Below are 17,343 nucleotides of genomic sequence, written 5' to 3'. Positions count from 1 at the left end.
AAGAGTTGTAGTAATTCTAAAATGGGAAGAGCTGACCAATTGGGATGTGGTCATGGGCGGGTATTTGGGTGGGGCCAACAAATGGTAGGTTGTACCTTTTAGCGGCTACGTTGACTAGTGTTTTTTGGCGGAAAAGGCGCCATTGACAAACATGACCTAAATAAATTGTTGTTGACGAGCCCAACAGTAACAAAAATAGACCACATTCACAACGAAAGACATCATACAATGTTTCATACATCCTTTACAACATAATGCAAATTACAGGAGGGAGGTTTAGAAATCGCTCAGCAACAGATGGGGCTAAACTTTTTCGCTGGCCACTCCCTGCCTGGATGAACATTGCGGGCTTGGGAACGTGCAAGGGGAGGGCTGGGACCGGGGTGGGTGGAGAGACCCTTCAATGTGGAGGGACTCGTTTTGATAGCGCTGGGAGGAGATTTGTCGTGGGTGGGAGGGTTTTTACGTGTGAGGGGGTGTCCGTGGAACACATGTGGCCGGGGTAAACATTTCAGTCCCCTTAGGATGGAGTGTGGAGTTGCCAATGCTGGACAGCCACACACCCTCCGCCCTCCCATCGAAGTGGACCACCCCCTCCAGTCCATCACTCCCTCCAGTCCACACTCCACCCCCAATCCATCGCTCAGTGGTACATCCCCAACTGTTCTCCAAGCCCATCTTGTAGATATTCAGAAGCACATAGACGCTGTTTTTATAGTAGCCTTTTTTTGACATCCTCACAGTGGATATTGACAATAATATTTAGGTTCTAAATAGGTTTTAACGACCATGTGTTTTCTTTGTAGAACCAACCTCCCAAGTTTATTAACAGAACACCTGTCATCCCATCACAGCCCATCTGCATCTATGCCTAACCCTACTGTAGGGAATTGATTTTAATATGAAAGAATAAATACAAATATGACTGCCGTTTGAAAGATCATGGTCCCAAGTAGAATATATTTCAATCTTGTTTGAAGATTTTTAAAATAGTGTTGTTATTATACAGGTAACTGCCAAAATAATGAAAACACAAACACCAGTCAGAACAGCTTCAATGCACCTTGGTATAGATTCTACAAGTGTCTGGAACTCTGTTGGAGGGATGCTGACACAGTTCTTCCATGAGAAATTCCATCTATTGGAGTTTTGTTTGATGGTGGTGGAAAACATTGTTTTCAATTGGGTTGAGATCTGGTGACTGAGATGCCTTGGCATATGGTTTAGATTGTTGTCATGCTCATCAAACCATTCAGTGACCACTCGTGCCCTGTGGATGGGGGCATTGTCATCCTATGGAGGCATAGCCATGGTAACCAACATTTTTTTTATACATGACCCTAAGCATGATGGGATGTTAATTGCATCATGAACTCAGGAAGCACACTTGTGAGGAAGCACCTGCTTTCAATATACTTTTTATCCATCATTTACTCAAGTGTTTCAATTATTTTGGCAGTTACCTGTAGATTCCCTATAATAAAAAATATTTTTGCCAAATAGTTAGTAGTTTCAAGGGATGGAACTTGAAGGGATACAGCACATACTAGATAACATGTGCACGTCACAATCACTAGCCTCGTTTACACCTTGTGTTAACATGTACGTTTCGTAATCGGATCAATATGATCCAATCACTATCTAATCATGTACATTCAGAATGTGGAAATGATCAGGACAAAGGACGCGAGTTAGCACCAGGTATAAACGAGGCTATAATGTGAGCTCTTCTTTATTAGTCTACAGTGTTTTTTGGCCTCTGTTACGCAGGGAGGATGTATGTCACAAGTGTTTCACACGCTCTTTTTTTTCTTAAATTGAAACCACACGAACTTCCTTTTCTACCTTCCTTGTATTGTATTTGCGCGTCAAGAGACAGTCAGAGGAGTTGACAGCAATGATGTATATATTATACACATTGGTTTGAGAAAGAGAGGCGCGAACATGTAGCCTAGGCGTTGTGTTGATAAAGGTTGAAACATTTATCCAGGATGAACCGTTCCAGTAAATTGTCATCTCAAAAACAGACGAAAACCTGGATGAAATATGGAGTGCTGTGCTGACAACAAGATGCAACTCGAGACCGGTGAGCGTAGTGGGAGAAACCAGAATTGAAACCTGCGGTGCTTCAGTGAAGGTAGGCTTGGAGTGAACATTTGCTTATTTTTTGTAACTTAAAAAATAATAATATTTGTCCTTAAAATACTGTAGTTTGGTGTCAGCATTTGCATGCGGTTTGTTTTTCAACCATATTTTCTAAATATGTCCTTGTTTTTTGCTTGAGCAAATAGGCAGTGCAATCAAGTTGTATAACATTTTACGTTAGACTGACGATGGGTACTGAAATATTTCTACCGATATTGGCAGTTGTTAGGCTATAGAAATTAAATTACTTACTTTTTTTTCTCAGAGGGAACTTCTGTGATTGTCATGTAGGCTATGATTTTTCAGCTCTGGTCAACATTAACATAATTGCAAGCATTTTGTGAGTTTGTTACTATTACCATGATTATCAATGTTTTGTTCTGTTTTTCCTTGTATTATGCATACCGTTAAACTCTCTCTTGAACAATGGATCTTTCCTAAGGGCACGAAGCAAGATAGAGTTAACCCGCACCTCTCTGATTCAGAGGTGTTGGGTTAAATGCGGAAGAAACATTTCATTTGAATGCATTCGGTTGTACAACTGACTAGATATCCCCCTTTTCCTCTGTATAAGAAGGGGATACAATCGGACCCTGGGAATTACAGTATCTGTCCTCAGGATAACATCAATGATCCTGGAGAGAATTGTTCATGAGCAAATGTATGAATATGTCAACAAACAAATTCTAATGTATGATTTTCAGTTGGGTTTTTAGAAAAACATACTCCACTGATTCATGTCTACTTTACTTGACGGACTTCATCAGGAAAGAGATTGATGAGGGAAATCTGTGTGGAATGGTACTGCTTGACCTACAGAAGGCTTTTTGATACAGTTAACCACTGTCTCCTAATCTCCAAACTGGAGGCACTGGGGTTAAGCAGCTGGGTAAAGTCCTACTTGACAGGTCGAGAGCAAGTGGTAGAGGTTAATGGTTCACTGTCTCAGGCAAAACCAATGAGTTGTGGTGTTCCGCAGGGGCGTGTGTCTGGGCCTCTATGGTTTTTACTGTATATAAACAAAATGAAAGATGCTTGTTCTTGCTCTCCTTTCCTTTGTTGCGGATGATTCTACACTTCTGGTGTCTCATAAAAGTTAAACTATGTTGGAGAGAATACTTAGCACAGAGTTTACTAACATTAGCAAATGGCTTGGATATAATAAGCGATCTCTGCCGTTACTGTAGAGAAACCTGAGGCAGTTATTTTTGGGTCCAGACCTAAATTGTGTAGGTCCTCTGAAATCAGAGTGTAGTTAGGGAGTGAGGTGCTGACTACTAAAACCTCTGTTAGCTGCCCGGGAAGCATCCATGGTGGAAGCTTGGGGGTGTGAGCATGGCCACTAAAGTGCTAGGGAAGGTTACTGCCAGCACCAAGTTTTGGCTAAAAAGTTCAAGCTGCTTGATAAGGACTCCATGAGAGTGCTAGCCACTGCCCTCATTCAATGCCATTTTGACTATGCTAGTACTTCCTGGTTTGGGGTCTTATCTAAATTTATGAAGGGGAAGCTCCAGATAGCCCAGAATAAGATGATCAGGGTGGTGTTGAAGGTAAGCAGAAGCTGCTTTCAGGATCTCAACTGGCTGCCTGTTGAGGCTAGGGTGTCCCATGTTAGATATAGCCTGGATTAATTGGGGTGTCCCAGATTAGACTGGGTTTGGTTTAATTAGGGTGTCCCAGATTAGACTGGGTTTGGTTTAATTAGTGTGTCCCAGATTAGACTGGATTTGGTTTACAGGAATATTTATGGTTCTGCACCCAGATATCTAACTGGTTACTTTCCCTGTGTTCGGGATGCACACGACCACAGCAACAGAACATGTGTTGCTAATGTGTGTTTATACAGGTTCAGGAGTGATGCTGCGAAAGGTTCTGTCTTGTATACTGGAGCCTCCGAGTGGAATGCATTTCCTCTGACCATTAAAACAATGTCCTCTCTGGGCAGCTTTAAAAAAATACAGTAAAACAAAATGTTTGTCTTATTTGCCAATGTGAACGTCACCTACGACGTACTGTAACTGCAATGATGAGATGGATGTTCTTCTTTGTTTTTTTTATGTTGTGTTAAAACGCGGCCATACTGTGTTCAATCGTGTGGATCTTGCCTAGCCATCTTGTCTGAAGAGGATCACTGTAACGCGGACGGAGGGAGTCAGGAAGCAGGTGCAGTCGGTGAGTTTAATCAGTGTGAATACAAAAACAGATGTAGGGTCTAAACTTGGGGAAAACAGGAAACAATACTATCTAACAAGTGATAAAACGGAGTGTTAGATAAAGGGGAAGTAATCAGGGAGGGATGGGAGTCCAGGTCTGCGTAATGATGGGTTGCCAGGTGTGCGTAATGATGGGTTGCCAGGTGTGCCTCAAAATGGGGCACAGGTGTGCGTAATGATGGGTTTGAACATCTTGGCCATGTTCTGTTATAATCTCCACCCGGCACAGCCAGAAGAGGACTGGCCACTCCACATAGCCTGGTTCCTCTCTAGGTTTCTTCCTAGGTTCTGGCCTTTCTAGGGAGTTTTTCCTAGCCACCGTGCTTCTACACCTGCATTGCTTGCTGTTTGGGATTTTAGGCTGGGTTTCTGTACAGCACTTTGAGATATCAGCTGATGTACGAAGGGCTATATAAATAAATTTGATTTGATGGGTTGCCAGGTGTGCGGAATGATGTGTTGCCAGGTGTGCGGAATGATGTGTTGCCAGGTGTGCGGAATGATGTGTTGCCAGGTGTGCGGAATGATGGGTTGCCAGGTGTGCGGAATGATGGGTTGCCAGGTCCGGCAGTTAGTAGACCGGTGACGTCGAGCGTCGGATTGGGAGTAGACGTGACAATCACAATGGATTAAGTAACACTTTATTGTGTTTTCCTCTATGATTTAACTAATGTGTATGTATGGCTTGTTTTATGTGTACTTGTTTTGGTCAAATTAATAAACTATCTAATTATAGATTGATTTGAGTGAGTGTGTGGTGTCAATTATTTTTGAAATGGCAACTATTCATTCCAATCGTGTGATAAATTCCTAACCACTTCCAACCAACAGTACTAGATTATTAATCCGTGAATATGTGTTCCTGCTTGAAATGCCCGAGAAATGCACCAGTAGCTTCACTGAAAATGTAATTAAGCTGGTCATGGTTTGGAAATGTCTAGTATTATCAATAATAAGTCTATTGATGAAATTGTATAATACTAACTTCATTGTTTGGGTTCTACCAGTTGATGATTATTGAAGCTATCCAATAAATTGGTGAGTTGTTGAGTGAGTGTAATGAGGTCTGTGTGTAGCTGGTGTAGAGGAGTCAGGCGCAGGACAGCAGATATCAGTAAATAAACGTACTTTACTCCACATATACAAAAAAAGAGAGCCCACATAAACGGGCCGTACTACATACAAACAATTACTCACAAACAAACATGAGGGAACAGAGGGTTAAATAATGAACAAGTAATTGGGGGATAGAAACCAGGTGTGTGTGTAAGACAAAGACAAAACAAATGGAAAATGAAAAGTGGATCGGCGATGGCTAGAAGGTCGGTGGTGACGTCGAACGCCGCCCGAACAAGGAGAGGGACCGACTTCGGCGGAAGTCGTGACAGTGAGTTAACAGTGTCTCTTTTTGTTGTCCCCATGCAGCCCCCCCCCCCCCTCATCTGATGGAGAGGCCGTCTTCTACAACCAGGCGTCAGGCCTGGTTCCAGACCGGTCGCCAGTGGCCTACCCTGAAAGAACAAGATCCACAGGGACCTCCATCCACCCACCCGTCTGTTCCACACCAGTCTGCATCAGAGGATGATGTCTTCTCAGATGGTCAGTTCTCATTTTGGTAGTTCGATAAAGAGCTTACATTTTGAGTGACATAAAAAAAAAAAAAAAACGTTCCTTTATTTAACTAGGCACGTCAGTTATTTGCAATGACGGCCAAACCCGGACGACGCTGTGCCAATTGTGTGCTGACCTATGGGACTCCCAATCACGGCTGGATGAAATCCAGCCAGGATTCGAACCAGGGACTGTAGTGATGCCTCTTGCACTGAGATGCAGTGCCTTAGACCGCTGCGACATTGCTGCATTATTGTATAATATCTATTGAACAACAACAGGCAGGGGGCTAAAACTCCTTAACAGCAACTCTGTTTAGTCTGGTATATTTATAAGTCACAATATGTGGACGGCTGGCCTCTGCATGATGCATCACAGCTTTGCGACAGAACAGAGAGGGAAAAAAAAATGTGCGAAGTGTTAATTGTCTTAATGCTGAATGCTCACCCAGATTGTTCTATATCTACTGTTTCCACAGGATGCTCAGCAGGAAAGATTGAGAGCTGGCTGCTGGGCTGTGGGTGAGTGAGCATGCCGTGCAAGGTTTGACTTTGAAATGAAAAACTTCAGAGAGGAATTCAATAGGCAAGGATTATGCGTCAGTGGCAGCTAAAGGTTGATGGAAACCGCCCACAGTGTGGGGGAAATGTAACAGATGTGAATTGCCAGTATCAAGTTGTGCTCTAAAATAGATATTTTCTGTTTAGGATATGGTTACAGGTCAATGGCATGGCCCAAAGGGGATTCTTGAGTCATTTCCCGAAACACCTTGGTTCTAGAACTAGTTGTGTTCTATTTATACTGTTGGACATTCTATTTGCAAACTTTCTTTGGTGTTGTGTTTTATAGTCCCAGGTTTCCATCATGTTTGGTAGAATAGTACTGTTTTGTTCTGTTGATTCCTCCAGTTATGTTTAACAGAAAATAGCATCCATGTTAGCACAGAAAAGCAATTGTTGTATAACTGGATGGAAACTTAAATATTGTGTAATTACTTATGTATTATTACCAATGATCATAGATGACTTGGTCGCGACTCTATTGGCAACATGATGTCATGAACGCAAGTCAAATTGCTCAAGTAGTCGGAAAAAGGGACGTGCAAACTTATTATTATTTTGTAGGTTTTTCAGTCGGATAAAGTGAGATAAGAAATGCTGGGGTGTTCTTACAGCATCTGGTTAACTTCACTATCTGACAATCCGCTTGAGAGCATTTCCTCTGTAGGAAGTGAACAAACTTATAAAAGCTGTAGCTCTGCTGGACAGACTGAGAGGATGGCTAGAGATGATCCCTGTAGGTCTGACCCTGTATAGTAAAGATACCAGTAGGTCTGGTTTGACCTGGATGTGTTTAACACAGAAGGCAAAGGTTAAACAACCATTAACAATCTATCTAACAGACAGTAGTATTTCATCATTCCGACTGCAGCTGATCACTGGGGCTAAATAGCCAGTTATCTATCTTATCTATCTTATCTATCTTATCTATCTACATTGTAGAATAATAGTGAAGACATCAGAATTATGAAATAACACATAATCATGTAGTAACCCCAAAAAGTGTTAAACAAATATATGTTATATTCTTCAAAGTAGCCACCCTGCCTTGATGACAGCTTTGTACACTCTTGGCATTCTCTCAACCAGCTTCATGAGGAATGCTTTTCCAACAGTTTTGAAGGAGTTCCGACATGTGATTGTGGAGGCCAGGTCATCTGATGCAGCACTCCATCACTCTCCTTGGTTAAATAGCCCTTACACAGCCTAGAGGTATGTTTTGGGTCATTGTCCTGTTGAAAAACAAATGATATTCCCACCTAGCGCAAACCAGATGGGATGATGTATCGCTGCAGAATGCTGTGGTAGCCATGCTGGTTAAGTGTGCCTTGAATTCTAAATAAATCACTGACTGTGTCACCAGCAAAGCACCATCACACCTCCTCCTCCATGCTTCACGGTGGGAACCACACATGTGGAGGTCATCCGTTCAACTACCCTGTGTCTCACAAAGACATGGCAGTTGGAACCAAAAATCTCAAATTTGGACTCAGACCAAAAGACAGATTTCCACCGGTCTAATGTCCATTGCTCGTGTTTCTTGGCCCAATCAAGTCTCCTCTTATTATTGGTGTCCTTTAGTAGTGGTTTCTTTTCTTCAGCAATTTGACCATGAAGGCCTGATTCACACAGTCTCCTCTTAACAGTTGATGTTGAGTCTGTTACTTGAACTCCGTGAAGCATTTATTTGGGCTGCGATCTGATCCTCTGCAGCAGAGGTAACTCTGGGTCTTCCTTTCATAGAGAGCCAGTTTCATCACAGCGCTTGATGGTTTTTGCGACTGCAAGTTCTTGAAATGTTCCGGATTGACTGACCTTCATGTCTTAAAGTAATGATGGACTGTCATTTCTCTTTGCTTTTTTGAGCTGTTCTTGCCATAATATGGACTTGGTCTTTTACCAAACAGGGCTGTCTTCTGTATATCCCCCCTACCTTGTCACAACACAACTGATTGGCTCAAACGCATTAAGAAGGAAAGAACTTCCACAAATTAACTTTTAACAAGGCACACCTGTTAATTGAAATGCATTCCAGGTGACTACCTCATGAAGCTGGTTGAGAGAATGCCACGAGTGTGCAAAGCTGTCATCAAGGCAAAGGGTGGCTACTTTGAAGAATCTCAAATATAAAATATATTTTGATTCAACACATAATTCCATATGTGTTATTTCATAGTTGATGTCTTCACTATTATTCTACAATGTAGAAAATAGTAAATAAAATAAAAACCCTGGAACGAGTAGGTGTGTCCAAACTTTTGACTGGTACTGTATATAGTAACTTCGGAAAGTAATCAGACCCCTTGACTTTTTCCTAATTTTGTTAGGTTACAGCGTTATGCTAAATTGATTAAATAGTTTCCCCCCCTCACAATACAACAACCCATAATGACAAAGCAAAAACAGGATAAAAAAAATAATAATATATGAAATATCACATTTACTTAAGTATTCAGACCATTTACTCAGTACTTTGTTGAAGCACCTTTGGCAGCGATTACAGCCTCGAGTCTTCTTGGGTATGACGCTACAAGCTTGACCTGTATTTGGGGAGTTTGTTCCATTCTTCTCTGCAGATCCTCTCAAGCTCTGTCGTGTTTGTCACGTTCGTTATAAGGATCGGACCAAGGCGCAGTGTGGTATGCGTACATTCTTATTATTTAAAGAATAAACTCTGATCAAACTAACCAAAATAACACAACGACACGTGAAGCTATACAAATTAGTGTTGACAGGCAACTACACATAGATAAGATCCCACAAACACCAAAGGGAAATGGCTACCTAAATATGACCCCCCCAATCAGAGACAACGATAAACAGCTGCCTCTGATTGGGAACCATATCAGGCCACCATAAACATACAAATCACCTAGACAATACAAAACCCCTAGACAATACAAAACCCCTAGACAATACAAATCACCTAGACAATACAAAACCCCTAGACAATACAAAACCCCTAGACAATACAAAACCCCTAGACAATACAAAACCCCTAGACAATACAAAACCCCTAGACAATACAAAACCCCTAGACCAACAAAACCCCTAGACAATACAAAACCCCTAGACAATACAAAACCCCTAGACAATACAAAACCCCTAGACAATACAAAACCCCTAGACAATACAAAACCCCTAGACAATACAAAACCCCTAGACAATACAAATCACCTAGACCAACAAAACCCCTAGACAATACAAAACCCCTAGACAATACAAAACCCCTAGACAATACAAAACCCCTAGACAATACAAAACCCCTAGACAGTACCCACCCTAGTCACACCCTGACCTAACCAAAACATAAAGAAAACAGGGATCTCAGGTCAGGGCGTGACAGTGTTGGATGTGGAGCGTTTCTGCAGAGCTATTTTCAGGTCTCTCCAGAGATGTTAGATCGGGTTCAAGTCCGGGCTCTGGCTGGGCCATTCAAGTACATTCAGAGACTTGTCCCGAAGCCACTTCTGCATTGTCTTGGCTGTGTGCCTATGGTCGTTGTCCTGTTGGAAGGTGAACCTTCGCCCCAGTCTGAGGTCCTGAGCGCTCTGGAGAAGGTTTTCATCAAAGATCTCGCTGCTCCGCTCTCCATCTTTCCCTCGATCCTGACTAGTCTCCCAGTCCCTGCTGCGGAAAAATATCCCCACAGCATGAGGCTGCCACCACTTCCATACAATCCTGTCTCGGAGCTCTACAGAGAATTTCTTTGACCTCATGGATTGGTTTTTGCTCTGACATGTACTCTCAACTGGGGAAACGTATATAGACAGGTGTGTGCCTTTCCAAATCATGTCCAGTCAATTGAATTTCCCACTGGTGAACTCCGATCAAGTTGTAGAAACATCTCAAGGATAGAAACAGGATGCACCTGAGCTCAATTTCAAGTCTCATAGCAAAGGGTCTGAATACTCATGTAAATAAGCAATATATATACATTTGCTGAAATTTCTAAAATGCTGTTTTCACTTTGTCGTTATGGGGTATTGTGTGTAGATGGACGAGGGGGAAAAAAACACATTTTAGAACAAGGATGTAACGTAACAAAATGTATAAAAAGTCAAGGGGTCTGAATACTTTCCCAATGCACTGTATATCCGCCTTACAATTTTTAATAGATAGACCAATGGTGTTTATATAAATAGTGAATAGTTAACAGGTCCCAAGATCGACCCCTGTGGAACACCTGTTATACGGTTATTCAGACTTAACCCCATCAATCAGGTGTCTGAGCTCAGGCCTATACAGCATGATCAACAGTGTCAAAAGCTTTTGACAGATCCACAAACAAAGCATCGCATTTAATGTCATTGTTTAAAGCATTAACAAAGATCATTAACAACCTGAAGTGGTTGCTGTAATAGTGCTCTGCCCAGGACTAAACCCCGATTGGATGCCCTGGACTAAACCCCGATTGGATGCCCACGACTAAACCCTGATTGGTTTACATTCAAAATACATTTCTCAGATGGGGGAAAAAAAAAAAAAAAAAAAGGTGCAAAGTTGTGTACTTACCAAGGATTCTAGAATCTTAGCCAAACAAGGAAGTGTTGAAATGGCGTGATAAGTATGATCTCTACTATCTCCGTGCTTCTGGAGTGGCAGCACAAGACATGATTTCAATACTTTTTGAATATTTCCTGATGATGATGATGATAATAATGTTAAATTAAAAAATGGTGGGTTATTGAGCCAACAATGATGGGTGCTGCACACTTTAAGCAGACTGGGATCCAATTGGTCGGTTCCTGTGGATTTGTTGTTGTCTATTGCTACCAAGGCATCCAGGACTTGTTTTTCTGTAAATAGTCTACATTTTAGCCGGGTTCCCATTGCAATCTGAAAGAGTGGTTACATAACAATCAGATTTAGCCTTTTCTGTTTTTACATAATGATACCTCGGTTGCTTAAAAGCTTGTCCGTCTGGGCTTAAGCTTCTGTTCCTGGCCTTGACCCAATGTAATGGTCCAGTGTGTAGCTGGTGTAGAGAGTCAGGCGCAGGACAGCAGATATGCGTAATCAACGTACTTCACTAATAAAAATACATATATACAAAGCAACATAGTGAGCCCTCAAAAACTGGGCAATAGTCACTGTCCTGGGTGAAGACACCAGTAGAAACATATTTATCTGGTGTACCGGTTAAAATAAGAACAATCAGAGTTGATTTTGAAGGCTCTTTATGGTTGGGCCGTGTGGGTTTAGTCACCATCTGGGTTAGGTTTAGATTGTCTGTCTGCATTTCCCAAATCATAATTTAGGTCACCCAGGATAATAACTTCTGATTTTAGTAAAATAAGAAACTAGTTTCCTCATCGAGTGTGTTAGCCGGGGGGAGGACAGTAGACCCCTATAACAGTTATGGATTACATTTTTCCCCAGACAAAGGCTTAACGATATACTGAACAAAAATATAAACACAACATTCAACAATTTCAAAGATTGTACTGAGTACACTTCATATAAAGAAATCAGCCAATTTAAATAAATAAATTGGACCCTAATCTGTGGATTTCACATGACTGGGAATACAGATATGCATCTGTTGGTCACATGTATTTTAAAGAAAAGGTAGGGGCGTGGAACAGAGAACCAGTCCGTATCTGGTGTGACTACCATTTGCCTCATGCAGCGTGACATCACCTACGCATAGAGTTGATCAGGCTGTTTATTGTGGCCTGTGGAATGTTGTCCTAATCTTTTTAATGGCTGTGTGAAGTTGCTGGATATTGGCAGGAATTGGAACACAACTTTGACATCAGGAAACCGCTCGCCCACACATGCGGTTGTGAGGCCGGTTGGCCATACTGTCAAATTCTCAAAAACGATGTTGGAGGGGATTATGGTAGAGAAAGGAAATTCTCTGGCTACAGCTCTGGTGGACATTCCTGCAGTCAGCTTGCCAATTGCACACCCCCTAAAAACTTGAAACATCTGTGGCATTGTGTTGTGTGACAAAACGGCACATTTCAGAGTGGCCTTTTATTGCCCCCAGCACAAGGTGCACCTGTGTAGTGATCATGCTGTTTAATTAGCTTTTTGATTTTCCTCACCTGTCAGGTGGATAGATTATCTTGGCAAAAGAGAAATGCTCAGTGTAGTAGCTAAAAAAAAGTCAGCTCTGAACACATAATAACCCTTATTATTAATATCATAGTCCAGAATGTCCCCAGAGATCCAAGTTTCAGTCAATACCAGAATGTCCGGATACGTCTGCATAGCCCAGATCTTAACGTAATCCAGTTCAGGAAGTAAGTTCCTAATGTTCGGATGCATCAACCCAAGTCCTTTACGTTTTTTTTAAAGTCACATGGAAACTCCAATTCAAACAAGCTACATTCAACAGGCGCTGTCTGATGGTTGACGTCTATACAGTTGCTATGGCTATAATATTGCATAGAACTGCACCATTTGGTCTATCCCTATTAGTAATGGAAGAAAGAGAAGACATTGAAATGCCCTGGGGTCGGCACCGTGGGGCCTGGGGTCTGCACCGTGGGGCCGACCCCAGGAGTTATCAAAGTGAATATGCATAGATAATAACAGAGAGGAGCAGCAGCGTATGGATGGGAGGGGACAGATGATGCAAATAGTCTGGGTAGCCATTTGATTGGCTGTTCAGGGGTCTTATGGCTTTGGGGTATAAACTATTTAGGATCCTCTTGGACCTAGACTTGGCGCTCCGGTACCCCTTTGCCGTGCGGTAGCAGAGAGAACAGTCTATAACTAGGGTGGCTGGAGTCTTTGAAAAATGTTTAGGACCTTCCTCTGACTCCTCCTGGTATAGAGGTCCTGGATGGCTGGAAGCTTGGCCCAGGTGATGTACTGTGTCGTACACACTACCCTCTGTAGTGCCTTGCGGGTGGATGCCGAGCAGTTGTCATACCAGGCTGTGATGTAATAATAAAGGTTTTGGTGTGTGTGTCTTATTTTTTTATTTTAAATTTAAACTTTATGATTAGTAACAACATGTAACCTGCGTCTTCTCATTAGGCGGGAGACGGACTCAGAAAACTCTAGACATAATCTGACTGTTGGTAAGTCTGACAACAAAGCCACCGTCACTGAAATCTACTGTCAGCATGGAGCAATGATGTCATATCCTACTGGTCACAACCCAACACTGATTTTAGTCTCCTCTCTTCTTCCAGAGTCTCTGCTGAAATCGAAAAGTTTTGAAGATGACCTGAGTCTGGGGGCCGAGGGTGAGGATGAAAGAGAACATAAACCCGTTGGCACACATTTACATGCAGGCGCGCACAGACACACGGACACACACACACACACACACCGAGATAAAAACACACCATAGGAAATAATCAAAGCAGGAAATAGTTTTGTAGGAAAATTAGGAGAGCATCATGAATGTTTTGGAAACGGATGGTCTGTGTATGTGTGTTACCTTGTGAAGTCCATTACACCTGTTTTGTCTAGTGGAAGGCTTTCATTATTTTGCCATTTAATAAATCCAGGGTACAGGTCTGTGCAATGTCAGTGAGATGCACCGTTCTCATGGCACAGGACTGCTTCTCCACTGCTAGTACATCAACGACATGTAGTTCCACTGAAACAAAACAATAGGCTCATTGTAACATCGAACCTTCAGCCTTCACCTCTTTAATTGAGTGTCTGACATGCTGGTGCATGTTATTTAGCTGCTGACTGACTGACTCTCCCTAAGACTGGCCCGATTTTTATACAAAGCAAAGATGAGGGCGTGTCTGAGAAGAGACAAGCCATCGCTCACTGAAGTCTAGTCACAACACAAAGGGACACATGTCCCAGAGGAAATCACACACCAGTGTTTTCTTTTCACTCAAACGTTACTTTTCTTTAATGTTTTACAGCTACAGTATTAGATGTTGAGGAAGGCGTCTCAGAACTGAGGTAAGACCATATTTATCCAGAATATGTGGTTTAATTACATAAATTCTGTCTTAAACGTATTTCCTGTTTTAGAGGGAGGTTTAGTTTAGTCAAGTATGGTTGAAGAGACGTTGACCTGCTTTTATCTCCCAATGGTGGTGCCTGCTGGCTAAATGGTGCCTGCTGGCTAAATGGTGCCTGTGTAGCAGCTGCCCACTGCTGTTTCCGCCACCCAAACATCCTCGCAGAGGAGTCACCACCAGGTCAGTGGCCACTGGCCACCCACAGTAGATCTGTCAAATTTACAAAGTACTACACATGGCAGGCTAAATTTATAGTCTGGAGTTGTTGTTTTTTTTTAATGCATTTTTTTCCCCAGCTACTAGTACATTTTAAATACAGGTACATTAAGATATGACTTCTGTTTTAATACAGGCATATTAATAAATAATAGCATGCATCAACTACTATTACAAAGTTATTAGAATCTTTCTGGTTTGTTTTGTCCATTGTTTATTTCTGCCTGTCATAGTTGTTTGTCTTTGATTCCTGTTCTCCTGTTCTGTATCTGCAGTACTCCCCGCCAGAGACTGGCTCTGCCCCTTCTCCACCTGGGTCACAGTCTGGCCTCCAGTGGGCTCTCCAAAAGCACCAGTAAAGCCTCGAGGCGAGTTGGGACCAACCACTCTCAACCTGATGTTTCACAGTCTAACAGATCTAGTACAACGTCACTGAAGAATGTTTCAACTGAAGTGCAGTCAGTAACTCTCTCTCTCTCGCTCTCTCTCCTCTATATCTCCGTCCCCATCCCCTCTCTCTTCTTCTATCTGTCTCTCTGACTCATCACTTACACACACACACACACACACACCCTAGTGTGTCGGAGGCCCTGCAGATGTGTGCGGAGGATGCAGAGGAGACTCTGTACCAGTTAGGGTTTGGTTGTGATGAGCCTGAGGTGACGGCCCGTATCCCTATCCGCTTCATCAACTTCCCCTCCCATGCCCACGGCATCAACCTCCGCCTCTTTCTTCAGTCCCAACTGCACCGGCTCCGACAGGAGGACCCAGGACTCTCCCTGGCCAGTAAGACAAACACACACCATTGTGTGGGACTCCCACCCACACTACTGTGGTCATCACCATCATGCAACACCCACAGCCAAGATATAGATAGTGCCTGAATATGACTCAGCTATAATTTACATAATAACTGTAGTTATGTAGCACTCAGCTTCATTTACGTAGTAACTGTAGTTATGGAGCACTTTTCATGCAGTTGAAACAGTTTAATCACTAAATCAAAGTGTACAATAGACAACTACATCTACAGACTGATAGTGTCTATATAACTCAGTGTAGTATACAGGGCCTTCAGAAAGTATACACAACTACATCTACAGACTGATAGTGTCTATATAACTCAGTGTAGTATACAGGGCCTTCAGAAAGTATACACACCTCTTGACTTATTCCAGCTTTTTGTTGTTACATCCTGAATTTAAATAGAAAAATAAAAATATATATTTCTCACCCATCTACACACAATACCCCATAATGACATCACAATACCCCACATAATAACAAAGTGAAAACATGTTTTTAGAAAGTTTAGCTAATTTATTGAAATTGAATTCCAAAATACAGTGCTTTGCCAAAGTATTCACCCCCCTTGGCGTTTTTTCCTATTTTGTTGCATTACAACCTGTAATTTAAATGGATTTTTATTTGGATTTCATGTAATGGACATACACAAAATAGTCCAAATTGGTGAAGTGAATTGAAAAAAAACAATGACTTGTTTCAAAAAATGTAAAACAATTAAAAATGGAAATGGGGTAAGTGCATATGTATTCACTCCCTCTAATATGAAGCCCCTAAATAAGATCTGGTGCAACCAATTACCTTCAGAAGTCACAGAATTAGTTAGATTGCACACAGGTGGACTTTATGTAAGTGTCACATGATCTGTCACATGATCTCAGTATATACTGTATACACCTGTTCTGAAAGGCCCCAGAGTCTGCAACAACACTTTTTTTTTGGGGGGGGGGGGGGGGGGGGGGGTAGTTATGCACGTCCACGTTTTCTGTTTGTTTTTGGTCTTATTTCTTGTTTGTTTCTCAATAAAACATATTTTGCATGTTGTGTAAATCAAATGATACAACCCCCCCCCCCCAAAAAAAAAATCTATTTTAATTCCAGGTTGTAAGGCAACAAAATAGGAAAAATGCCAAGGGGGGTGAATACCTTCGCACACCACTGTATCTCATTTATACTGAACAAAAAATAAACAACATGCAACAATTTTACTGAGTTACAGTTCATATGAAGAAATCAGTCAGTTCAAATAAATTCATTAGGCCTTAATCTATGGATTTCACATGACTGGGCAGGGGCGCAGCCATGGGTGGGCCTGGGAGGGCATAGGCCCAACCACTGGGAACCGGGCCCAGCCAATCAGATTGAGTTTTCCCCACACTCCGACTTTTCTATCAACAATTCACATCTCCCATTGTTCTCTGTTGGGCAGCGTTCCAAACAGTACAATACTCTCATTGTCCTCTGTTGGGCAGCATTCCAAACAGTACAATACTCTCATTGTCCTCTGTGTTGGGCAGCATTCCAAACAGTACAATACTCTCATTGTCCTCTGTGTTGGGCAGCATTCCAAACAGTACAATACTCTCATTGTCCTCTGTGTTGGGCAGCATTCCAAACAGTACAATACTCTCATTGTCCTCTGTGTTGGGCAGCATTCCAAACAGTACAATACTCTCATTGTCCTCTGTGTTGGGCAGTATTCCAAACAAACTGTTCCTTTCTCTGAATGTTTCTTCCCCCCCTGCAGGCCGTTTCAGGCAGGTAGAGGTGCTGACAGCCATGGCCAACGCCTTCTACTCCCTCTACTCACACGTGTCCCGCACGCCCCTCCAGAAGCTCGCCCCT

The 17,343-nt window shown here is 42.2% G+C and overlaps 1 protein-coding gene across 1 annotated transcript in view; it reads left to right on the top strand.

Moving 5' to 3' along the window:
- The first annotated feature begins 4,446 nt into the window (after window positions 1–4,446).
- The window catches only part of tespa1 (thymocyte expressed, positive selection associated 1), a 17,219-nt gene continuing 4,322 nt past the window's right edge, over window positions 4,447–17,343 (top strand). The window contains exons 1-9 of the mRNA XM_090206455.1: window positions 4,447–5,957; window positions 6,448–6,490; window positions 13,523–13,566; window positions 13,681–13,734; window positions 14,377–14,416; window positions 14,602–14,658; window positions 14,970–15,062; window positions 15,272–15,480; window positions 17,246–17,343. The exon at window positions 17,246–17,343 is cut by the window's right edge and continues 1,323 nt beyond it. Coding sequence (XP_090062581.1) covers window positions 5,804–5,957; window positions 6,448–6,490; window positions 13,523–13,566; window positions 13,681–13,734; window positions 14,377–14,416; window positions 14,602–14,658; window positions 14,970–15,062; window positions 15,272–15,480; window positions 17,246–17,343 — 792 coding nt within the window. The 5' untranslated portion in view covers window positions 4,447–5,803. The remainder of the gene's footprint in view (window positions 5,958–6,447; window positions 6,491–13,522; window positions 13,567–13,680; window positions 13,735–14,376; window positions 14,417–14,601; window positions 14,659–14,969; window positions 15,063–15,271; window positions 15,481–17,245) is intronic.

Source organism: Oncorhynchus mykiss, chromosome 17, assembly GCF_057628025.1.
Source record: "Oncorhynchus mykiss isolate SJ-2025 chromosome 17, ASM5762802v1, whole genome shotgun sequence".
In the NCBI taxonomy this organism is placed as follows: Eukaryota; Metazoa; Chordata; class Actinopteri; order Salmoniformes; family Salmonidae; genus Oncorhynchus; species Oncorhynchus mykiss.
Note: the sequence above shows the minus strand (reverse complement) of the source record. Positions and strands in the feature narration are given on the sequence as shown.